The sequence below is a fragment of the Odontesthes bonariensis genome, chromosome 4, assembly GCF_027942865.1.
Source record: "Odontesthes bonariensis isolate fOdoBon6 chromosome 4, fOdoBon6.hap1, whole genome shotgun sequence".
NCBI lineage: Eukaryota > Metazoa > Chordata > Actinopteri > Atheriniformes > Atherinopsidae > Odontesthes > Odontesthes bonariensis.
The window spans coordinates 41772019-41798328 of NC_134509.1; the positions used below are offsets into that span (position 1 = coordinate 41772019).

General features: G+C 48.3%; 1 protein-coding gene across 13 annotated transcripts in view; it reads right to left on the reverse strand.

The window, feature by feature from the left end:
• Positions 1-3822: 3822 nt before the first annotated feature.
• Positions 3823-26310, reverse strand: part of adisspa (adipose secreted signaling protein a) — a 47097-nt gene continuing 24609 nt past the window's right edge. The window contains exons 1-8 of one of the 13 annotated variants that reach the window (XM_075464230.1): positions 21023-21241; positions 19780-19885; positions 19603-19680; positions 18532-18668; positions 16509-16662; positions 15436-15561; positions 9706-12892; positions 8852-8934 (exon numbers count right to left, since the gene is read on the reverse strand). In XM_075464230.1, the coding sequence (XP_075320345.1) occupies positions 12792-12892; positions 15436-15561; positions 16509-16662; positions 18532-18668; positions 19603-19621 (537 nt within the window). In that variant the 5' untranslated portion in view covers positions 19622-19680; positions 19780-19885; positions 21023-21241 and the 3' untranslated portion in view covers positions 8852-8934; positions 9706-12791. Of the gene's footprint in view, positions 7769-7790; positions 12893-15435; positions 15562-16508; positions 16663-18531; positions 18669-19602; positions 19681-19779; positions 19886-21022; positions 21242-26310 lie in introns of those variants that run through there. The other 12 variants (XM_075464227.1, XM_075464229.1, XM_075464228.1 and 9 more) reach the window with 12 other exon arrangements.

The window sequence follows — 26310 nt, forward strand, 5'->3', positions numbered from 1 at the left end:
TTTCCATTGCTATGCTGATGATACTCAGCTGTACTTATCTATGAAACCAGATGAACCCAATAGGTTGGTCAGACTACAAGCATGTCTTAAAGACATAAAGACCTGGATGACTCAGAACTGTCTGCTTCTAAATTCAGACAAACTGAAGTTGTTATCTTTGGACCTGAGCGTTTCAGGGAGAAATTGTCTAGCTATATAGTTACTCTAGATGGTATTTCATTGGCTTCTAGTTCTACAGTGAGGAACCTTGGAGTTATTTTTGACCAGAATTTATCATTTGACTCGCATATAAAACAGGTTTCTAGGACTGCCTTCTTTCACCTTCGTAATATTGTTAAAATCAGGAACATCTTGTCTCAGAGTGTTGCAGAAAAACTGCTCCATGCATTTGTTACTTCAGGATTGGACTGCTGTAATTCTTTATTTATGGGCTGTCCCACATATTCTCTGAAAAGCCTCCAGCTGATCCAAAATGCTGCAGCCAGAGTTCTGATGAGAACTAACAGCAGAGATCATATTTCTCCAGTTTTAGCTTCTCTTCATGGGCTCCCTGTTAAATTCAGAATAGAATTTAAGATTCTTCTCCTCACATAAAAAGCTCTTAATGACCGAGCTCCATCATATCTTAAAGATCTCATTGTAAGATATTTTCCTAACAGAGCACTTCGTTCCCAAACTGCAGGTTTACTTGAGGTTCCCAGAGTTTCTAAAAGTAGAATGGGAGGCAGAGCCTTCAGTTATCAGGCCCCTCTCTTGTGGAATAAGCTGCCAGTAAATGTCCGGGAAGCAGACACCCTTTCCACTTTTAAGACCAGGCTTAAAACTTTCCTTTTTGATAAAGCTTATAGTTAGGGATGGCTCAGGTGATCCTGAAACATCCCATAGTTAAGCTGCTATAGGCCCAGACTGCTGGGGGGCCTCATCTGTCACACCTTTCCTCACTTTACTCTCTTTATGTATATGTGACATTATTGTGGTCATTAACTCGTGTTTCCCTGTTCCAACAGGTATCCTTTGAATGGTGTTACAGTGCCCCCCCCCATTTCTGTCCTCTCAAACCCCAGCTGGTCGAGGCGGATGGCCACCCTTCCTGGTTCTGGTTCTGCCAGAGGTTTCTTCCTGTTCAAAGGGAGTCGTTTCTCTCCACAGTCGCCTCAGGCACGCTCAGGACGGGAGATTGGACCGAAAAAGAAAAAAGTTTCAGTGCAATCTGTTGGTTTCCTTAGCTAGGAAATTGTTTTTGAATTGGCTCTATATTCAATTCAATTCATTTTTATTTATATAGCGCCAAATACAACAAATGTCATCTCAAGGCACTTAGATAATAAAGTCCAATTCAAGTCAATTGGAATTCAATTAATTGTAATCATAATTATTCATAAAATAATCCAATTCGTTCATATAGAGCCAATTCAAAAACAATTTCCTAGCTAAGGAAACCAACAGATTGCACTGAAACTTGTCTTCAGTCCAATCTCCCGGCCTGAGCGTGCCTGAGGCGACTGTGGAGAGAAACGACTCCCTTTGAACAGGACGAAACCTCTGGCCATCCGCCTCGACCAGCTGGGGTTTGAGAGGAAAGAAAGGGGGCGGGGCGGGGGGGGGGGGGTTGAAGTTGAAGATATCCTTAGACATAAAGACAAAATTGAATTTAAGTGGGTATTTGAGGAAATGAAAGCGTCAAGCCTGTACGTTCACCTTTAAGCCTCCAATGTTTGTGTGCACAGTATGAATGGATCCTATCTCATAAAACTGACCAATATTGTTGTGTGTCTGTGCAGCAGGTGTGTCTGTGCAGCAGGTGTGTTTGTGCAGCAGGTGTGTGTGTGCAGCAGGTGTGTTTGTGCAGCAGGTGTGTGTGTGCAGCAGGTGTGTTTGTGCAGCAGGTGTGTTTGTGCAGCAGGTGTGTATGTGCAGCAGGTGTGTGTGCAGCAGGTGTGTGTGCAGCAGGTGTGTTTGTGCAGCAGGTGTGTGTGTGCAGCAGGTGTGTGTGTGTGCAGCAGGTGTGTGTGTGCAGCAGCAGGTGTGTGTGCAGCAGCAGGTGTGTGTGCAGCAGGTGTGTATGTATGTGCAGCAGGTGTGTATGTATGTGCAGCAGGTGTGTGTGTGTAGCAGGTGTGTATGTGCAGCAGGTGTGTATGTGCAGCAGGTGTGTGTGTGCAGCAGGTGTGTTTGTGCAGCAGGTGTGTATGTGCAGCAGGTGTGTTTGTGCAGCAGGTGTGTGTGTGCAGCAGGTGTGTGTGTGCAACAGGTGTGTGTGTGCAGCAGCAGGTGTGTGTGTGCAGCAGGTGTGTGTGTGCAGCAGGTGTGTATGTGCAGCAGGTGTGTGTGTGCAGCAGGTGTGTGTGTGCAGCAGGTGTGTGTGTGCAGCAGCAGGTGTGTGTGCAGCAGGTGTGTTTGTGCAGCAGGTGTGTGTGTGCAGCAGGTGTGTGTGTGCAGCAGGTGTGTGTGTGCAGCAGCAGGTGTGTGTGCAGCAGCAGGTGTGTGTGCAGCAGGTGTGTATGTATGTGCAGCAGGTGTGTATGTATGTGCAGCAGGTGTGTGTGTGCAGCAGGTGTGTGTGTGCAGCAGGTGTGTGTGTGCAGCAGGTGTGTTTGTGCAGCAGGTGTGTGTGTGCAGCAGGTGTGTATGTGCAGCAGGTGTGTATGTGCAGCAGGTGTGTGTGTGCAGCAGGTGTGTGTGTGCAACAGGTGTGTGTGTGCAGCAGCAGGTGTGTTTGTGCAGCAGCAGGTGTGTGTGTGCAGCAGCAGGTGTGTGTGCAGCAGGTGTGTGTGTGCAGCAGCAGGTGTGTGTGTGCAGCAGGTGTGTGTGTGCAGCAGGTGTGTTTGTGCAGCAGGTGTGTGTGTGCAGCAGGTGTGTGTGTGCAGCAGGTGTGTATGTGCAGCAGGTGTGTTTGTGCAGCAGGTGTGTGTGTGCAGCAGGTGTGTGTGTGCAGCAGGTGTGTGTGTGCAGCAGGAGTGTGTGTGCAACAGGTGTGTGTGTGCAGCAGCAGGTGTGTTTGTGCAGCAGCAGGTGTGTGTGTGCAGCAGCAGGTGTGTGTGCAGCAGGTGTGTGTGTGCAGCAGGTGTGTCTGTGCAGCAGGTGTGTGTGTGTGCAGCAGGTGTGTGTGTGCAGCAGGTGTGTTTGTGCAGCAGGTGTGTGTGTGCAGCAGCAGGTGTGTCTGTGCAGCAGGTGTGTCTGTGCAGCAGGTGTGTGTGTGCAGCAGGTGTGTGTGTGCAGCAGGTGTGTTTGTGCAGCAGGTGTGTATGTGCAGCAGGTGTGTTTGTGCAGCAGGTGTGTTTGTGCAGCAGGTGTGTGTGTGCAGCAGGTGTGTGTGTGCAGCAGGTGTGTGTGTGCAACAGGTGTGTGTGTGCAGCAGCAGGTGTGTCTGTGCAGCAGGTGTGTGTGTGCAGCAGGTGTGTTTGTGCAGCAGGTGTGTTTGTGCAGCAGGTGTGTGTGTGCAGCAGGCGTGTGTGTGCAGCAGGCGTGTTTGTGCAGCAGCAGGTGTGTGTGTGCAGCAGGTGTGTTTGTGCAGCAGGTGTGTGTGTGCAACAGGTGTGTGTGTGCAGCAGGCGTGTGTGTGCAGCAGGTGTGTGTGTGCAGCAGCAGGTGTGTGTGCAGCAGGTGTGTGTGTGCAGCAGGTGTGTGTGTGCAGCAGCAGGTGTGTGTGTGCAGCAGGTGTGTGTGTGCAGCAGCAGGTGTGTGTGCAGCAGGTGTGTGTGTGCAGCAGGTGTGTGTGTGCAGCAGGTGTGTGTGTGCAGCAGGTGTGTTTGTGCAGCAGGTGTGTGTGTGCAGCAGGTGTGTGTGTGCAGCAGGCGTGTGTGTGCAGCAGGCGTGTGTGTGCAGCAGGCGTGTAAGTGCTGCTCCTTTGCTTAGGTTTAGGTAGCTCTAGTTGAAGTTGTAAGTAATGAAAACAGAAACGATATTAAGTTTTAGCCTTTGATTCTTAAAGTTTATGAGGAAATTATTAAGTCATTATAGTTTAATGTCGATGACAGCAGATGTATTGGTAATCTATTTTTCAGTAAGCTGTACTTTATTGTCCTTTAAATAAGTTTTATTTTGTCAAAACATAGCAAATTAAAGTAAATCACCAAAAGCAAATAGTAGCATTCAAATGATGCTTTATTTATTACTAGTTTGATACTTGAGACATGCAGTCACAGCCAAACAACACAACACTACGATATAGCTCAGGCTTCAAAAATCAACAATCAACATATTTAAACAAATAGTTTGGGTAGAAATTCAGATTCTACGTCAGTAGTCAAAAACATGACTTTGGTGGACAGCAGGCGTCAGAGCCTTACTCCAACACTTCCAGCCTACATTTGTTATCGACCATTTGGCTACTTTTATGGAAAATTGTTGTGGTTTAAGGTTGTTTCAATGTGTCAGGGTCTAGGCAGCCAATATTCACTGATTCAACCATAAATTCTACACCATGAGAGTTGTTGAAGATGATGGGAGGCCATTTGTCCAAATGTTGAACTGGAAGTGGATATTTCCACTCTATACTGGTCTGACGCAGACTAACACGTCCACCAAGGCATCGCTCAAAAGAAAGAAACAGGGGCTGACAGAATGGTTTGGTCAAACAGATTTCAATATCTTTGAAATGTTGTGGTAGCATTTTCAAAATCTCAGATTGATGGCCGAGTGCTCAGAAATTTCACCAAGCCCATGTCAGAGACTGGTGGACAGTTATACAAAATGCTCAAGAATGTTCTGTGATTCTGAAAAATGAGCAAATCGAGCCTCTGAGTTTACTTTATCAACCAAGTAACATTCAGTTAGTTGACAATTTCAGTAAATGTTTAAAAAATGCTCATGTTATTGATGACTTTCTCAAACATGTCAAATAAATAACACTGATCTGCAGGTACTATTTAAACCGGGATCAAAAGGATTGGTTGTCTGAATATGTTATTAAAACCAACAACTGGAGAACGTGCACGTAAAGATGGATTTGGTGAAGTGATGCTTCAGGCAGAATTCACATTTTCCAAATCGCACAACGCAGCTTGTGTACATGTCCTATGAGGTTTGAAAACAAAACAAATACATCAAATTTTTTGAGAGCAGTGACAAGAAAAAGGACGTGTTGCTTTTTTTTTTAAGACAGCTCTGGACAACACTCTGCTTTTTAAGTTAAATTCAAAAGCAACATGCACTTTAATACTAAAATGTTTGTCCCACATTATGTAGTTTTCTTTGCAAGTCAACGTTAAAAATAGAAAAATAATAAATAAAAACAATCTAAAACATGAAAAAGCTCATAATCCCCTCTTCTTTCTATAGATTTGCTGAGATGTTCCGGTGAAGTTTGACGACAGAAAGGTGGGTTAGTTGTGCACGCAGGCCCATCTTAAAAGTCAATGCTGAAGTAGAATCATCATTAGGGGATACAGTAGTGCACGAGTAAGGTGCAACCGTCAAAACATTTAGCGCCATTTGTAAGAAACGAAAGCAGTGAAGGTGTGTCATTCCACATCCACCTGAGCACCTCCACTTCATAATAAATGCAATGCTGGGATGTGTTTTTGTTGGTCATGCACTGCTCTAAGAGGTGGATAATATCTATAATATCTATAATCTATAATATCTTGAAAAAGTATTCACCCCCTGGACATTGTTCATATATTTGTTGCATTGTAATCTGTAATGTGAACGGATAAAATAGGATTTTCTATGATGGACCCATACACCCCAGTGAAATTAAAACAATATATTTTTTTCTAATAAAAAATCTCCAGTACTTTGCGCATTGTATTCACCCCCTTACTTTTAAAGCCTTCTGGTGCCTTAAAAAGTACTTTTTACAATCAAAAACACTGTTGCTTTTATTCCCAAGTAAAATGTTCTCAGTCTTCAAAACAACAAGTTGTTCATTTAGTAAATAATGATCTGATTAATAGTAGAAAAGATGAGGACGAACAGGGTGAACTGGGGTGCATAGCTCCTTCGATTTCTCTGTCAGATCAGCTCATTGTTCCTCCTCGACTCCACTCTCTCATTCAAATATTATTTCCCATTATTCTGTTTCAGGCCAGCTGGCTCTGTTCTTAAAGCCCCTAAAGATATACAGGAAACTGACATTGATCCCTAAAATGACCGCAGCATTAGCATTCATACAGACCTGCTGCTCTCTGGGTTGTAAACACATCCCTGAACTATATTCACAGGAATGTTCTACAGCTCTCAGGGATAACTAAGATTGTTGTGTGGACTACCATGGGTGTGATGCTGCGGATGACTTGGATTTTTCTTGGCAGTGGCTTGGTGTGTGTGTGTGTGTGTGTGTGTGTGTGTGTGTGTGTGTGTGTGTGTGTGTTGGTGTGTAAGCTGGCTGGTGTCCATGCTGGTTTACTTGGCCCCTCCAACAGCAGAACCTTCATAGCTTTCTAAATTGGAGAAGAGCCAAACTATAAGCTGGTGGTATTTTAACTTATGTGCTGAGGAGCCTTTCAACAAGCAAATATCTTTTTAGACCCATGTCTCAGCATCACTTATGGAAACTCATACCTTTACAATACAGCACCTCACATGCAGAACACAACATCCCAGATCCAATATTTCCACGTGAAGAAGTTTAGAATCTGGTGGACACATGGAGGTGTTTCTGCAGAGCGCTGTGAACCCAGAGCCAGGCGCTGAATTATACTCCTGCAGATGTATACACACTGCTCCAAAAAATAAAGGGAACACTAAAATAACACTTCCTAGGCCTCAATGAATAAAATATTCCAGATGAAAATTGTTACTCATCACATAGTGGAAGGCGTTGAGAACAAAATAACGTAAAAATGATCCATGTGAATCAAACTTATATCCCATAGAGCTCTGACTCCTACTCAAAATAAAGTCAAAATGAGGCTCAGTAGTGTGTGTGGCCTCCACCTGCCTGTGTGGCCTCCACCTGCCTGTGTGGCCTCCACCTGCCTGTGTGGCCTCCACCTGCCTGTATGACCTCCACCTGCCTGTATGACCTCCACCTGCTTGTGTGGCCTCCAACTGCCTGTATGACCTCCACCTGCTTGTGTGGCCTCCACCTGCCCTCTATGACCTCCACCTGTCTGTATGGCCTCCACCTGTCTGTATGGCCTCCACCTGCCTGTATGACCTCCACCTGCTTGTGTGGCCTCCACCTGCCCTCTATGACCACCTGTCTGTATGGCCTCCACCTGTCTGTATGACCTCCACCTGCCTGTATGACCTCCACCTGCCTGTGTGGCCTCCACCTGCTTGTATGACCTCCACCTGCTTGTGTGGCCTCCACCTGCCTGTGTGGCCTCCACCTGCTTGTATGACCTCCACCTGCTTGTGTGGCCTCCACCTGCCTGTATGACCTCCACCTGCCTGTATGACCTCCACCTGCCTGTGTGGCCTCCACCTGCTTGTATGACCTCCACCTGCTTGTGTGGCCTCCACCTGCCTGTGTGGCCTCCACCTGCCCTCTATGACCTCCACCTGTCTGTATGGCCTCCACCTGCCTGTATGACCTCCACCTGCTTGTGTGGCCTCCACCTGCCTGTGTGGCCTCCACCTGTCTGTATGGCCTCCACCTGTCTGTATGACCTCCACCTGCCTGTGTGGCCTCCAACTGCCCTCTATAACCTCCACCTGCCTGTGTGACCTCCACCTGCCTGTGTGGCCTCCACCTGCTTGTATGACCTCCACCTGCTTGTGTGGCCTCCACCTGCCTGTGTGGCCTCCACCTGCCCTCTATGACCTCCACCTGTCTGTATGGCCTCCACCTGCCTGTATGACCTCCACCTGCTTGTGTGGCCTCCACCTGCCTGTGTGGCCACCTGCCCTCTATGACCTCCACCTGCCTGTGTGGCCTCCACCTGCCCACTATGACCTCCACCTGCCTGTGTGACATCCACCTGCCTGTGTGACCTCCACCTGCCTGTATGGCCTCCTCCTGCTTGTGTGGCCTCCACCTGCCTGTATGACCTCCACCTGCCTGTGTGGCCTCCACCTGCTTGTGTGGCCTCCACCTGCCTGTATGACCTCCACCTGCCTGTGTGGCCTCCACCTGCTTGTGTGGCCTCCACCTGCCTGTGTGACCTCCACCTGCCTGTATGACCTCCACCTGCTTGTGTGGCCTCCACCTGTCTGTGTGACCTCCACCTGCCTGTATGACCTCCACCTGCTTGTGTGGCCTCCACCTGTCTGTGTGACCTCCACCTGCCTGTATGACCTCCACCTGCTTGTGTGGCCTCCACCTGCCTGTGTGACCTCCACCTGCCCTCTATGACCTCCACCTGCCTGTATGACCTCCACCTGCCTGTATGACATCCACTTGCCTGTGTGGCCTCCACCTGCTTGTGTGGCCTCCACCTGCCTGTATGACCTCCACCTGCCTGTATGACCTCCACCTGCTTGCATGGCCTCCACCTGCCTGTATGACCTCCACCTGCCTGTGTGGCCTCCACCTGCCCTCTATGACCTCCACCTGCCTGTGTGACCTCCACCTGCTTGTATGACCTCCACCTGCCTGTGTGACCTCCACCTGCTTGTGTGGCCTCCACCTGCCTGTATGAGCTCCACCTGCCTGTGTGACCTCCACCTGCCTGTATGACCTCCACCTGCCTGTGTAGCCTCCACCTGCCTGTATGAGCTCCACCTGCCTGTGTGGCCTCCACCTGCTTGTATGACCTCCACCTGCCTGTGTAGCCTCCACCTGCCTGTATGAGCTCCACCTGCCTGTGTGACATCCACCTGCCTGTATGACCTCCACCTGCCTGTGTGGCCTCCACCTGCCTGTGTGGCCTCCACCTGCTTGTGTGACCTCCACCTGCTTGTATGACCTCCACCTGCCTGTGTGACCTCCACCTGCCTGTATGACCTCCACCTGCTTGTGTGGCCTCCACCTGTCTGTGTGGCCTCCACCTGCCTGTATGACCTCCACCTGCTTGTGTGGCCTCCACCTGCCTGTGTGGCCTCCACCTGCCTGTATGACCTCCACCTGCCTGTGTGGCCTCCAACTGCTTGTGTGGCCTCCACCTGCCTGTATGACCTCCACCTGCCTGTATGACCTCCACCTGCTTGCATGGCCTCCACCTGCCTGTATGACCTCCACCTGCCTGTGTGGCCTCCACCTGCCCTCTATGACCACCTGCCTGTGTGGCCTCCACCTGCTTGTATGACCTCCACCTGCCTGTGTGACCTCCACCTGCCTGTATGAGCTCCACCTGCCTGTGTGACCTCCACCTGCCTGTATGACCTCCACCTGCCTGTACGACCTCCACCTGCCTGTGTGGCCTCCACCTGCTTGTATGACCTCCACCTGCCTGTGTGGCCTCCACCTGCTTGTATGACCTCCACCTGCCTCTATGACCTCCACCTGCCTGTGTGGGCTCCACCTGCCTGTGTGGCCTCCACCTGCCTTTGTGGCCTCCACCTGCCTGTATGACCTCCACCTGCCTGTGTGACCTCCACCTGCCTGTGTGGCCTCCACCTGCCTGTATGACCTCCACCTGCCTGTACGACCTGCCTGTATGACCTCCACCTGCCTGTACGACCTCCACCTGCTTGTATGACCTCCACCTGCCTGTGTGGCCTCCACCTGCCTGTGTGGCCTCCACCTGCCTGTGTGGCCTCCACCTGCTTGTGTGGCCTCCACCTGCCTGTATGACCTCCAACTGCTTGTATGACCTCCACCTGCTTGCATGGCCTCCACCTGCCTGTATGACCTCCACCTGCATGTGTGGCCTCCACCTGCCCTCTATGACCTCCACCTGCCTGTGTGGCCTCCACCTGCCTGTGTGGCCTCCACCTGCTTGTGTGGCCTCCACCTGCCTGTATGACCTCCACCTGCCTGTGTGGCCTCCACCTGGCTGTATGAGCTCCACCTGCCTGTGTGGCCTCCACCTGCCTGTGTGGCCTCCACCTGCTTGTGTGACCTCCACCTGCCTGTATGACCTCCACCCGCCTGTATGACCTCCACCTGCCCGTATGGCCTCCACCTGCTTGTGTGGCCTCCACCTGCCTGTATGACCTCCACCTGCCTGTATGACCTCCCTCCACCTGCCTGTATGACCTCCACCTGCCTGTGTGGCCTCCACCTGCTTGTGTGGCCTCTACTTGCCTGTATGACCTCCACCTTCCCTCTATGACCTCCACCTGCCTGTATGGCCTCCACCTGCCTGTATGACCTCCACCTGTCCTGTATGGCCTCCACCTGCCTGTGTGGCCTCCACCTGCCTGTGTGGCCTCCACCTGCCTGTATGGCCTCCACCTGCTTGTGTGGCCTCCACCTACTTGTGTGGCCTCCACCTGCCTGTATGACCTCCCTCCACCTGCCTGTATGGCCTCCACCTGCCCTCTATGACCTCCACTTGCCTGTATGGCCTCCACCTGTCTGTGTGGCCTCCACCTGCCTGTATGGCCTCAACCTGCTTGTGTGGCCTCCACCTGCCTGTATGGCCTCCACCTGCTTGTCTGGCCTCCACCTGCCTGTATGGCCTCCACCTGCTTGTCTGGCCTCCACCTGCCTGTATGACCTCCCTCCACCTGCCTGGGCTCCTGATGAGGCGGTGGATCTTCTCCTGAGTGATCTCCTCCACCTGGCTGAAAGCATCAGTCAGCTCCTGGTGCAACGTAGCGTTGGTGGATAGAACCAGACACGATGTCCCAGATGTGCTGGACTGGATTCAGGTCTGGGGAACGGGCAGGATTCAGGTCTGGGGAACAGGCTGGATTCAGGTCTGGGGAACGGGCAGGATTCAGGTCTGGGGAACAGGCTGGATTCAGGTCTGGGGAACGGGCAGGATTCAGGTCTGGGGAACGGGCAGGATTCAGGTCTGGGGAGCGGGTGGGCTGGTCCACAGCATCAATGCCTTCATCATGCAGGAGCTGCTGACACACTTCAGCCACATGAGGCCGAGTGTTGTCATGCATCAGAAGGACCCCAGGACCCACTGCACCAGCATGTGGTCTCACACTGGGTCTGAGGGTCTCACCCCGGTACCTAATGGCAGTCAGGGTACCTCTGGCTGGCACATGGAGGGCTGTGCGGCCCCCCCACACCATTACTGACCCACCGCCACACCGGTCCTGCTGGAGGATGCTGCAGGCAGCAGGACCTTCTCCACGGGGTCTCCAGACTCTGTCACATGTGCTCAGTGTGAACCTGCTCTCATCCCTGAAGAGCACAGGGCGCTGATGGAGAATCTGCCAGTCATGGTGTTCTCTGGAAAATGCCAATCACCCTGCATGGTGTTGGGCTGTGAGCAGAAGCCCCACCTGTGGACATCGGGCCCTCATACCCCCCTCAAGGAGTCTGTTTCTGACAGTTTGAGCAGAAACATGCATGTTAATGGCAGCTGGAGGTCATTCTGCAGGCAGCGCTCCTCCTGTTCCTCCTTCCACAAAGGAGGAGGTAGCAGTCCTGCTGCTGGGTTGTTGCCCTCCTACGGCCCCCTCCACGTCTCCTGGGGTACCGGCCTGTCTCCTGGGGTACCGGCCTGTCTCCTGGGGTACCGGCCTGTCTCCTGGGGTACCGGCCTGTCTCCTGGGGTACCGGCCTGTGTCCTGGGGTACCGGCCTGTGTCCTGGTGTGCCGGCCTGTCTCCTGGTGTACCGGCCTGTCTCCTGGTGTACCGGCCTGTCTCCTGGGGTACCGGTCTGTGTCCTGGTGTACCGGCCTGTCTCCTGGGGTACCGGCCTGTCTCCTGGGGTACCGGCCTGTGTCCTGGGGTACCGGCCTGTCTCCTGGGGTACCGGCCTGTCTCCTGGTGTGCCGGCCTGTCTCCTGGGGTGCCGGCCTGTCTCCTGGTGTACCGGCCTGTCTCCTGGTGTACCGGCCTGTGTCCTGGGGTACCGGCCTGTCTCCTGGGGTACCGGCCTGTCTCCTGGGGTACCGGCCTGTCTCCTGGGGTACCGGCCTGTGTCCTGGGGTACCGGCCTGTCTCCTGGTGTGCCGGCCTGTCTCCTGGGGTGCCGGCCTGTCTCCTGGTGTACCGGCCTGTCTCCTGGTGTACCGGCCTGTCTCCTGGGGTACCGGCCTGTCTCCTGGGGTACCGGCCTGTCTCCTGCGGTACCGACCTGTCTCCTGGTGTACCGGCCTGTCTCCTGGGGTACCGGCCTGTGTCCTGGGATACCGGCCTGTGCCCTGGGGTACCGGCCTGTCTCCTGGTGTGCCGGCCTGTCTCCTGGTGTGCCGGCCTGTCTCCTGGTGTGCCGGCCTGTCTCCTGGTGTACCGGCCCGTCTCCTGGTGTACCGGCCTGTGTCCTGGGGTACCGGCCTGTCTCCTGGGGTACCGGCCCGTCTCCTGGTGTACCGGCCCGTCTCCTGGTGTACCGGCCCGTCTCCTGGTGTACCGGCCCGTCTCCTGGTGTACCGGCCCGTCTCCTGGTATCTCCTCCATGCTCTGCACACTGTGCTCAGAGACACAGCAAACCTTCCTGCCACAGCTCACATTGATGTGCCATCCTGGATGAGCTGCTCTACCTGAGCAGCTTCTGTGGGTTGGAGACACCGCCTCATGCTGCCTCTGGGGGTGAGAGCACTGACAGAATGCAAAAGTGACCAAAAACATCAGGCAGAAAGGATGAGACCAGAGAAATGCTCTGTGATCCCCACCTGCAGAACCACTCCTTTGTATAACTGCCTCTCAGTTCCACCTGTTGTCTGTTCCCTTTGCACAGCAGCAGGTGGAACTGATCCACAGTCAGTGCTGCCTCCTGACTGTGCAGGCTGGTTTCACAGAAGTGGGATTGACCTGGAGTTCCATTGTGTTGTTTAGGTGTTCCTTTATTTTTTGGAGCAGTGTATATGGATGCTGGATGTGTCTATCTTTTCATCATATCCTCTTCCGGGCAGTGCTGTGCTTTGTGTGAGCGTCTTTCTGAGCACCCAGGCACCTCACCCCCTCCAGCAGCATGGGCGTCCCGTGATGTGGGTCTGGCAGCGAAACAGAGAGGCACCACTTAAATGTTAATACTGCTCAATAATACAATGCTTTCAGCACTTTGTTCTTGGTGCAATACACTCACAGTATAATTTTCACAACAGTGAAACTAATGTTAGCCAATGCAATAAAATGTTCTTTTTTCATTGATAAAGCACTTATTTAATATATGCAGTTTTGTTTTACTTGATTGAATTTGTCTCAAACATAAACACATTCACACACTGATGAGCACACTGTGGAGTTCAGTCTGTTCACTTCAATACATGGAGGGGTGGGGGTAAAATCATCTAAACCAGAGCCATGGCTGGCTTGAAGGGCTAAAATAATAAATATCATATTAGCTAGTTACCGTATTTTCCGGAAAATAAGTCGCATTTATTTAGAAATTTACTTCACAAATTTTCTCCGCGCCACTTCGGCCCACAGGGACGTCAAACGAGAGGGGGACCTCGTCCATGTTCAGGTACCTTCTTTTCAATGAACTCACAGAAACTGTCGACCTCGGCCTGGAAGTCTGCGGCAGCTTCTGGCACACCGCTGTCTGTGCTCTGATAGAGAGGCTGCGTTGCATGAAGCGCTAACACCAACAAGGCCGCCTGCAAAGTCATTTCTATTCATCTCCTTGGCAAGTATCAGGGAGAGGCGTGGAGACGGAACTGCACGGTTGATTTCAGCCATCTTGCTTTCAGCCATCTTGCTTTCAGCCTTGGATTAGCTTCCTTTCTTTTCTTCACTGCAGGCAGAGTAACCTCTGCTTTTCTCCAGTCCCTCACAAGTTTCTCACTCACTCCAAAACTTTCTTTCTTCTGCTCCATTACCGTTTTCGGCTGCATATTTTATTGCCTGCAGTTTGTAATCTGCAGAATAGGATTTTCTTTCTCAGTTGTCTTTAAGTTAATGTTTCAGTGGTACAGGAGCAGCAGATAATGTTTACTCCTTGGGTCGTGTCAGTCGTTTTTAATTAACATTTAACAAAACGTGTTAAATTAGATGTATTTTGATACACAAGTCGCAGGACCAGCCAAACTATGAACAAAAGCATGACTTATAGTCCGGAAAATACGGTACTAAGGGTTCAGAACAAAGCAGTGGTGCCGACATGATAGCCAGAGACTACAAGAGAAATTGATTTAGTACCACCATGTAAAGTGCTCTGAAACGGAAGCAGCTTAATGTTTCCAACAATGGAAAAGGCCTGCAAGAAAAGAGTAGTAGCTCCATACTACTTCTGGCTTAGTTAAATATTGTAAGTTGAATTTTAAATAAAACAGTGCAATTGCAGTCACATTTAACTGAGGGCGCTTTCCTCATCCCAACTCTGGTCCCCCTGAAAACGTGGGTCTCGGTTTGCTTGCCCTGGTGTGGTTCACTTCCAGTGGGAAATGCAAACGGACAAACCAAAGAGAGGAACTGACGTACCTCGCTCGGCGTCTGTGTAACTAACCACAGCAGCACTCCATCGTCTCTCTCGGAGTCTTTTTGGGTACTGCTGCATTGGTCTCATGCACAGAGCAACATGCTGGCTCACTCGCTGCCTCATACTGGGCAATAATAACAGAAACCCCAAGACTGCGTAAATTTGGTGTTGCTCCATTATTTGTTTTTGTTGTAAACAAGACGGAGAAGGATGTCCATTTTTGGTCCTGGCCAATCAATAAGCTAGGTTTTCTTTTTTCCTTCCTGATCAGTGCTCCTTTCAGGCAACACCGCCCCATAGGAACAGCTGTTGTAACTGTGGCACATTGCCCTGGCGGTTTGGTCTGCTTTCAGACATTGAAAATAAATGTAAATGTACTTTATTTCTACAGCCCTTTACAGACAATCCTTACGGTGTACCAAAGTGCTTTACAGCAGGTAATAAATAAAGAGAAGAATAAGTAAAAACAAATAAAAACAATAAAAGAACAGTGAAAGCAATAAAATACAACAAAATCGGATAAGATAAAATAAGATAAAAGTGTCATTATACTACTGGGTATTAAAAGCAATCCTAAATAAGTAGGTTTTTAGATTTGAAGAGGCCCAGGTCAGAAATAAGACGCAGCTGGACGGGGGGCTTATTCCAGAGCCTGGGGGCAGCGACGGAGAAGGCTCGGTCACCCCAGGGTTTGTATTCTGACCTGGGCACTTCCAGCAGAAAGTGATTTGTAGTAGTGTGAAAGTAAGCCACCGCCCAATCAAACCGAGTCCCCCGGACTATCCTGGAGTGAAAGCGCCCTTAAACTCTGACAAGGCTCATCAATATCAAGCCGGTTTGTTTTCAAAATACAAACCATACTCGAAAACCATACTCATACAATTTCCTGTCTCATGATTAAATTGAACTGGCGGCCTGTCCAGGGTGTACCCCGCCTCTCGCCCAATGACCGCTGGGATAGGCTCCAGCCCCCTGCGACCCGACCGACAGATTCAGCGGGTATAGAAAATGGATGGATGATTAAATTAAACTAAATGTGAATTCTCATATAGATTCTAAACACAGCTTCAGTGTCTGTGCACACCATGGATGTGTTATATTAACGTGCACACCTACCAATGACTCTTGCCTGAAATCTGATCTTCAGACTGTTGTCTCTCCTCCCTCTGGTCACCAGAGTGATCTCCTCTTGTATCACCCCCTCCTGGTGAGTCCTGTACTCACACGTTACCTTTGCTCCTCCTAAGAAGTGGGGAGAGCATTCAGCTGTTTAGTTCGATGTCATAAAGGGGAAAAAAGGGATGCATGGAAACATTTGCCTGATTAATAGCTGTTGGACGTGACTTGCTCCAATTATACTTCACAGATCTGATGTCTTTGCTTGGTTTTACAAATTTTGTCTCAGTCCTGATCTAAACAGATCCGTCCACTCATCTGACCACAACCTCAGAATGGGTGAGCTCAAAAATGACAGATGAAGGCAAGTGTGAAGGCCCAGAGCTCAGCTCATATTTTGCTCTCTGTTTGTTGGTATGTGTAAGTTATTAAAGAGCTTCAACCCATGCAGTGATGTCACTATTCCTACCGTCTAAAACCAGACTTTCCTCTGCCAGCATGTGTGCCTTCAGACATAGGGTTAGGGTTAGGGTTAGGGTTGGACTGAGCTGTCTGTTCTGGAGCCCTGCATGGGACTATTTTTTATCCACTGAATTTCTGACCATTACCGTCCACTCCCACAATTTCTGCGCTCAACCCTGCCTGCACCCGCAGATTGATATGCTGTACGATGAAATAAGTTTAAATGCACTGAATGTTTATATCAGTAGAACATGAGCCAAAACATACTCAACAAAAATCTCTCAGCTTTGAATGAGGCCAAAAATATAAGGTCCAAAATATCTGCACAGCTATAAAAAACAATGAGCAACCATTTTAAAGCTCTTCCATATATCTGATTTTCCCTTCTTTTCTTTAGTTTCATACTCTCCAGACTTAATTTCATCAACCTCAGTTGCACTCTCCATCCTACCAACAATCTTGGAAATCTTCAAATCACCCGCTCCCACGAGATTAGCGTTGGGTCCCAAGGGAGGGTCCCAGTCCCAATGCAGGGCTCTAGTCTGTTCCATTACATTTCAAGGGCTGATCTAGAAATGAAGTATTTTTCCTTTGCTGATGCCTGGACATACCCTCCAGTGTGGAGTTTATTCGGTGGACACGGAGGCTCTGGGATCTCCGGGATGGAGAGGAGGAAGGAAGGCAGGAGAGGTCTTTACCCAAAGTGGGGACATCTGGGACAGTAAAGACAACCTCATAACAGTGGTGGCTCTTCAGGAAACCAGCCTTGAGAGAAAAGTGACAGAGGACAGGCAAAGAGAAAGAGCAAAGGGGATGGAGAAAGTGTTTTTTGGGAGGATGAGGGGTTGACAGAAAGATGTATGGAGTTAGGACAGAAGAGATCACAATCAGAATCAGAATCAGGTTTATTGCCAAGTAGGTTTGCACTAACAAGCAATTTGACTTGGTGTAGTTGGTGCAGACAATATAGCTATATATACAGAATCTATACATATATACAATAGAGAGTGTGCGTTAATGTAACGCAGAAGGTCTGAAGATGCTAAGCTAATGTAGCTTGTAGGTCTGGAAGGGGATAGGGAGAGAGGCAGTGTCAGGGGGGGCTCCGGGCCTTGTTGATGAGGCTGGTAGCGGATGGGAAGGAACTGTTCTTGTGGCGTGAGGTTTTGGTCCTGATGGACCGCAGCCTCCTGCCAGAGGGGAGTGCTTCGAACAGTTTGTGTCCGTGGTGGGAGGGGTCGGCCACAATCTTCCCTGTCCGCCTCAGAGTCCTGGAGGGATGGAAGATTGCAGCCAGTCTCCTCTCTGCAGACCGAATGACACGCTGCAGTCTGCCCTGGGTGGTGGCAGCAGCGTACCAGATGGTGATGGAAGAGGTGAGGATGGACTCAATGATGGAGGAGTAGAAGTGCACCATTACTTTCCTTGGCAGGTTGAATTTCTTCAGCTGCCGCAGGAAGTACAGCCTCTGCTGGGCTCCCACCTGTAGGCGGACTTCGCCGCCATCAGAGATGAATCCGATGAGAGTGGTGTCGTCCGCAAACTTCAGGAGGTTGACGGACTGGTGAGTGGAGGTGCAGCTGTTGGTGTTCAGGGAGAAGAGCAGAGGAGAAAGAACACAGCCCTGGGGGGAACCAGTGCTGATGAGCTGTAAGTCAGAGACGTGTTTTCCCATCTTCATGTGCTGCCTCCTGTCAGACAGGAAGTCTGTGATCCACCTGCAGGTGGAGTCAGGCACACTCGGCTGGGAGAGCTTCTCCTGAAGCAGAGCCGGGATGATTGTGTTAAAGGCTTAAATGAAATCCACAAACAGGATCCTGGCGTAGGTAACTGCGGAGTCCAGGTGCTGGAGGATGCAGTGGAGGGCCATGTTGACTGCATCGTCTACAGACCTGTTGGCTCTGTAGGAAAACTGTAAGGGGTCCAGGAGGGGGTCTGTGATCTCTTTCAGGTGTGAAAGCACAAGGCACTCAAAGGACCTCATCACCACAGAGGTCATTAAGTCCTGTGGACCTTGGCTTCTTGGGAACAGGAATGACGGTGGAGGTGTTGTCAGGCTGGCACATGACATGTCTCCAGCGAGGCGAGATAAAGATTAAAGCCCTGTCAAAGCCTGTCACATTTTCATATGAGGTGAATTACTTTTTAGTTTTTTGTGGGGCAGGGCATTATTACATGCAAATTAATTGTGCATGCACATGAATAAATCTGCTATGTATTCCTCCTCCTCATCTCAGGCATTTTTCTACATCACAGTGACTTGTACTGCTTGAAACCGGGGGACAGCAGCATCAAACTCATTGCTTTGACAAACTTTGACTTCTTCAGTGAAGAAGAAATTTGGACTCCACTGTACATCCCTCTAAGCCTGATGGAAACCCATAAAACAGAAGTACAACTTATTACTTACTACTTAACTACCATTACTTCAGCTCAGAAGATTCCATCAGTGTGATGCTTATCTCACTGGAACATTGACCATCTTTCACAGTATTTTTATACCCCTGGGCGACATTAGAAAAGTTCATTACAATACCGATGCTTCTCCTGTTTTGCTTTAAAAACCCAATAAAATCATGTGCAAACCAGTGTATGTTTGTATGTGTACCTATATACCCACACACACAGACACACCTTGACCAAGTAGCTGCCATCCTTCTCCAGGATAGCAATGAGCGTAGAGAGGTTTGACTGGTCATCTCGCCGTTTCGGAGAGCCGGGAGGCTCATCATCGTCAGGGAAACGCACTCCACAGCCTTTGGAGGTGGAGCCTGGGGACAGAGAGTATTGCTTTAAATCCTCACACAGCCATGGAAGGCAGGAAAAGTATAAAGAAACAAAATGTCTAAAACAAAACCATTTCCAGATGACTAAAGTTGCTATAAAGCAACTGTAATGGTTATGTCCCTCTACCAACCAGTCAAAATGCACTTTACTTCCATTTTGCTCATTAATATGAGTTTTTCATTATCAAGTCAGCCATCTAAGGATAGAGGATGTTTGCTGTACAGATTGTAAGCCATTACTTGTCAATAAATAGTGGAACAAAAAAAAAAATTTAAAAAAAAAAAATTTAAAAAAAAAATCATGACTATTTTAATAATTAGTCCTGGACGGAGTTTAATAATTAGTCCTGGACGGAGTTTAATAATTAGTCCTGGACAGAGTTTAATAATTAGTCCTGGACAGAGTTAAATAATTAGTCCTGGACAGAGTTTAATAATTAGTCCTGGACAGAGTTTAATAATTAGTCCTGGACAGAGTTAAATAATTAGTCCTGGACAGAGTTTAATAATTAGTCCTGGACAGAGTTTAATAATTAGTCCTGGACAGAGTTTAATAATTAGTCCTGGACAGAGTTAAATAATTAGTCCTGGACAGAGTTTAATAATTAGTCCTGGACAGAGTTTAATAATTAGTCCTGGACAGAGTTTAATAATTAGTCCTGGACAGAGTTTAATAATTAGTCCTGGACAGAGTTAAATAATTAGTCCTGGACAGAGTTTAATAATTAGTCCTGGACAGAGTTAAATAATTAGTCCTGGACAGAGTTTAATAATTAGTCCTGGACAGAGTTAAATAATTAGTCCTGGACAGAGTTTAAGCAGACGCCACACTGTTTCCTGGTGATTCTAGTCAAATGGGAACTGAAACTACAAGTCAAAAGTAGGACACACACAGCAACACATGCAGCATCACATTTACCTTTTCTTCCTGTTGCCATGGTAATGTGGTTAAGATTTAGGTAGTTTCAGACAATACCTTTTTGATGTCATCACTGACCTGAGGATGGAGAGAAAAACACAGAGAGACTACACGTTGTTACAGGCCACCCAGCACTCAGTGAACATCAGGATAATATCTCGCAGTTCACCTCCTTACCCCCATGCTCTGTGAATGGCTGCCCACCGCTCCAGTGTGTATGGCATCTGTCTCCATGAGTGTGTGACCCTGTGCACGTGCATGTGTGTGTTCAACAGGTGCCAACCTGGATGGGTTAAAAGCGGAGGAGTCACTTTGTGCATTTCCCTGTCTCCACATGACAATAAATCTGATCTTAATCTTCTCGCAGGTCTCCCAGCCAGCATGGTGAGACTCAGAAAACAGTGGTGTTTCTGCTGTTTGACCAAAAAGGACACATGGTCACTCCTTTCTGCTGTCCCAGGCTTTATGCTGCTGACACAGCACATATCACAGGGTCATGTCTTTCTTTGTGCAGCATTTCACTGTTTCATCTACATCCACAAAGCAAAAGCTGATGTTATGTGAAGAAGCATCACCAGTTCAATTCCCAGACATTCCAGATAAATCCGAGTAAGGAAAATGAATGTGGCCTTTGGGTCTCCTTCATAACCAGCCTTATGATGGCCCTCAGCACCTGATCCAGTGGGGCTAATGGATCAGATCAGCCATGAGAACAAACTGAGGTACTTCCTGAGTCTGACTGTGTTTTTTGTTATGATGCTAAAAATGGGTGATTCACACGGTGTCATATCAGAGACAGGCTTTATGAAAATATCACTTCTACAGTCTTCAAATATATGAACAGATGCCATCTTTTACAAGAACCAGGTATCAGCCTGCGTCCCACCCTGAGACCAACCCAACACCTGCCCCGGTACAGCATCAGCCTGCGTCCCACCCTGAGTCCCACCCTGAGACCAACCCAACACCTGTCCCGGTACAGCATCAGCCTGCGTCCCACCCTGAGTCCCACCCTGAGACCAAACCAACACCTGTCCCGGTACAGCATCAGCCTGCGTCCCACCCTGAGTCCCACCCTGAGTCCAACCCAACATCTGTCCCGGTCCAGTTCCCACTGAGCTGAGAGGAGAGGAAAAATTGCTCAGATTTTTCGGATTCACTGATCTTCAAACACGTGCACGTGCACATGCACATGGCTCCTTTTTTTTCGTCCGGTGTTGAAACTCTTCGGGCTGAAGGAGGCCAACACCCTGCAGCACTGAGCAGATCATCCAGCAGCCTCACACTGAAGCGGGGCTCTGAGCAGCTGCTCCGTGTTCACAGTGGAGCTGCCCACGCCCATCCACTTCCACCCTGCACTCAATCTCTACGTAAAAGGTGAATTTTTCCCAGTGAAGTGAATCATAGAAAAAATACATACCACGCCATTTAAATGTGCTTCGCGTGCCGCTGTGCCTTTTACGTCCACATTACCAGTGGCAGCATTCTGTAATACTATAAACGCTGTCCGGTGTCCGTCCCTGGGAAAATGGAGAGATGCAGCTATCCTGTGCGCGCAGGCAAGCTGTCACGCGCGTGGCGTCAGCGTCACTGTCACTATCTGAGCGGTCACCAGCCTCCTGCCTTCACGGTGGAAGGCACACATATTTGTCTCTCCTATAAAGGAGACATAGGCTAATAATTGAAAATTAGGCCGGTGTTATGTCGGGAAATGTAATCAATGTAAATGTGCCGGACTTAGCAAATGCTAAATTCCATCATAGTCCCAAGGCAGACACAGGAAGACTCTAAAACTTCACAGCTACAAATCAAACAATGGACAATTACAAAGACAGAACACGGGCATACAAATTGGCGAACAATGTCAACACAAACAAAACGCAGGCAGACAATGTCAACACAAACAAAACGCAGGCAGACAATGTCAACACAAAAAAAACGCAGGCAGACAATGTCAACACAAACAAAACGCAGGCAGACAATGTCAACACAAACAAAACGCAGGCAGACAATGTCAACACAAACAAAACGCAGGCAATGTCAACACAAACAAAACGCAGGCAAACAATGTCAACACAAACAAAACAGAGGCTAACAATGTCAACACAAACCAAACGCAGGCAGACAATGTCAACACAAACAAAACGCAGGCAAAAAATGTCAACACAAACAAAACGCAGGCAGACAATGTCAACACAAACAAAACGCAGACAGACAATGTCAACACAAACAAAACGCAGGCAATGTCAACACAAACAAAACGCAGGCAAACAATGTCAACACAAACAAAACAGAGGCAGACAATGTCAACACAAACAAAACGCAGGCAAAAAATGTCAACACAAAAAAAACGCAGACAGACAATGTCAACACAAACAAAACGCAGACAGACAATGTCAACACAAACAAAACGCAGACAGACAATGTCAACACAAACAAAACGCAGGCAATGTCAACACAAACAAAACGCAGGCAAACAATGTCAACACAAACAAAACGCAGGCAGACAATGTCAACACAAACCAAACGCAGGCAGACATTGTCAACACAAACAAAACAGAGGCTAACAATGTCAACGCAAACAAAACGCAGGTAAACAATGTCAACACAAACAAAACGCAGGCAGACAATGTCAACACAAACAAAACACAGGCAATGTCAACACAAACAAAACGCAGGCAAACAATGTCAACACAAACAAAACGCAGGCAATGTCAACACAAACAAAATGCAGGCAATGTCAACACAAACAAAACGCAGGCAATGTCAACACAAACAAAACGCAGGCAGACAATGTCAACACAAACAAAACGCAGACAGACAATGTCAACACAAACAAAACACAGGCAATGTCAACACAAACAAAACGCAGGCAGACAATGTCAACACAAACAAAACGCAGACAGACAATGTCAACACGAACAAAACGCAGGCAGACAATGTCAACACGAACAAAACACAGGCAATGTCAACACAAACAAAACACAGGCAAACAATGTCAACACAAACAAAACGCAGACAGACAATGTCAACACAAACAAAACACAGGCAATGTCAACACAAACAAAACGCAGACAGACAATGTCAACACGAACAAAACGCAGGCAGACAATGTCAACACGAACAAAACACAGGCAATGTCAACACAAACAAAACACAGGCAGACAATATCAACACAAACAAAATGCAGGCAATGTCAACACAAACAAAACGCAGGCAATGTCAACACAAACAAAACGCAGGCAGACAATGTCAACACAAACAAAACGCAGACAGACAATGTCAACACAAACAAAACACAGGCAATGTCAACACAAACAAAACGCAGACAGACAATGTCAACACGAACAAAACGCAGGCAGACAATGTCAACACGAACAAAACACAGGCAATGTCAACACAAACAAAACACAGGCAGACAATATCAACACAAACAAAACGCAGGCAATGTCAACACAAACAAAACGCAGGCAATGTCAACATGAACAAAACGTAGGCAATGTCAACACGAACAAAACGCAGGCAGACAATGTCAACACAAACAAAACGCAGGCAGACAATGTCAACATGAACAAAACGCAGGCAGACAATGTCAACACAAAAAAAACGCAGGCAGACAATGTCAACACGAACAAAACGCAGGCAAACAATGTCAACACAAACAAAACGCAGGCAATGTCAACACAAACAAAACGCAGGCAGACAATGTCAACACAAAAAAACGCAGGCAAACAATGTCAACACAAACAAAACGCAGGCAGACAATGTCAACACAAACCAAACGCAGGCAAACAATGTCAACACAAACAAAACGCAGGCAAACAGTGTCAACACAAACAAAACGCAGGCAATGTCAACACAAACAAAACGCAGGCAGACAATGTCAACACAAAAAAAACGCAGGCAAACAATGTCAACACAAACAAAACGCAGGCAGACAATGTCAACACAAACAAAACGCAGACACACAGTGTCAACACAAACAAAACGCAGGCAATGTCAACACAAACAAAACGCAGGCAAACAATGTCAACACAAAAAAAACGCAGGCACACAATGTCAACACAAACAAAACACAGGCAAACAGTGTCAACACAAACAAAACGCAGGCAGACAATGTCAACACAAACCAAACGCAGGCAGACAATGTCAACACAAACCAAACGCAGGCAGACATTGTTAACACAAACAAAACGCAGACAGACAATGTCAACACAAACCAAACGCAGACAGACATTGTCAACACAAACAAAACAGAGGCTAACAATGTCAACGCAAACAAAACGCAGGTAAACAATGTCAACACAAACAAAACGCAGGCAGACAATGTCAACACAAACAAAACGCAGGCAGACAATGTCAACACAAACAAAACAGAGGCTAACAATGTCAACGCAAACAAAACGCAGGTAATCAATGTCAACACAAACAAAACGCAGGCAGACAATGTCAACACGAACAAAACGCAGGCAGACAATGTCAACACGAACAAAACACAGGCAATGTCAACACGAACAAAACACAGGCAATGTCAACACAAACAAAACACAGGCAAACAATGTCAACACAAACAAAACGCAGACAGACAATGTCAACACAAACAAAACGCAGGCAATGTCAACACAAACAAAACGCAGGCACACAATGTCAACACAAACAAAACGCAGGCAATGTCAACACAAACAAAACGCAGGCAGACAATGTCAACACAAACAAAACACAGACAGACAATGTCAACACAAACCAAACGCAGGCAGACAATGTCAACACAAACAAAACGCAGACAGACAATGTCAACACAAACCAAACGCAGGCAGACAATGTCAACACGAACAAAACACAGGCAATGTCAACACAAACAAAACACAGGCAGACAATATCAACACAAACAAAACGCAGGCAGACAATGTCAACACAAACAAAACGCAGGCAATGTCAACACGAACAAAACGTAGGCAATGTCAACACGAACAAAACGCAGGCAGACAATGTCAACACAAACAAAACGCAGGCAGACAATGTCAACACAAACAAAACGTAGGCAGACAATGTCAACACAAACAAAACGCAGGCAGACAATGTCAACACGAACAAAACGCAGGCAAACAATGTCAACACAAACAAAACACAGGCAATGTCAACACAAACAAAACACAGGCAATGTCAACGCAAACAAAACGCAGGCAATGTCAACAAGAACAAAACGTAGGCAATGTCAACACGAACAAAACGCAGGCAGACAATGTCAACACAAACAAAACGCAGGCAGACAATGTCAACACAAACAAAACGCAGGCAGACAATGTCAACACAAATAAAACGCAGGCAGACAATGTCAACACGAACAAAACGCAGGCAAACAATGTCAACACAAACAAAACACAGGCAATGTCAACACAAACAAAACACAGGCAAACAATGTCAACACAAACAAAACACAGGCAATGTCAACACAAACAAAACGCAGGTAAACAATGTCAACACAAACAAAACGCAGGCAGACAATGTCAACACGAACAAAACGCAGGCAGACAATGTCAACACAAACAAAACGCAGGCAGACAATGTCAACACGAACAAAACACAGGCAATGTCAACACAAACAAAACGCAGGCACACAATGTCAACACAAACCAAACGCAGGCAGACAATGTCAACACGAACAAAACGCAGGCAGACAATGTCAACACGAACAAAACACAGGCAATGTCAACACAAACAAAACGCAGGCAGACAATGTCAACACAAACAAAACGCAGGCAGACAATGTCAACACAAACAAAACGCAGACAAACAATGTGCATCACAGGCAGAAAAGGCCTCATCACTGTGTGAGCCTCATGTCTGCATCACAGACAGAAAAGGCCTCATCACTGTGTGAGCCTCGTGTCTGCATCACAGGCAGAAAAGGCCTCATTACTGTGTGAGCCTCGTGTCTGCATCACAGGCAGAAAAGGCCTCATTACTGTGTGAGCCTCGTGTCTGCATCACAGGCAGAAAAGGCCTCATTACTGTGTGAGCCTCGTGTCTGCATCACAGGCAGAAAAGGCCTCATTACTGTGTGAGCCTCGTGTCTGCATCACAGGCAGAAAAGGCCTCATTACTGTGTGAGCCTCGTGTCTGCATCACAGGCAGAAAAGGCCTCATTACTGTGTGAGCCTCATGTCTGCATCACAGACAGAAAAGGCCTCATCACTGTGTGAGCCTCGTGTCTGCATCACAGGCAGAAAAGGCCTCATTACTGTGTGAGCCTCGTGTCTGCATCACAGGCAGAAAAGGCCTCATCACTGTGTGAGCCTCGTGTCTGCATCACAGGCAGAAAAGGCCTCATCACTGTGTGAGCCTCGTGTCTGCATCACAGGCAGAAAAGGCCTCATCACTGCCAGCGGCTGGAACTCGGGCAACTTCTCTGCCATCTACTCCACATATGGCCAATACCTGTGATGAGAAAATCATTTAGTGTTCGGGTGCATGCTGACATAATGATCAGGAGACAAAACAGGGGGAGTCAACGGTAAAATCTCAGTTGCCAACCAAAGAACATGTAGCAAAATGAATGCTGATGTATGTCTGCTGGACATGGAGGTGATACCACATACACCATATTAACTTTCTGCAGCCATTAGCCCCTTTCACACTGCGACCCGCTACCTTAGCGGGTCCAAATTGCACCTTCGACCCGCGTCGAGCAATGTGAACGCTTGGCGT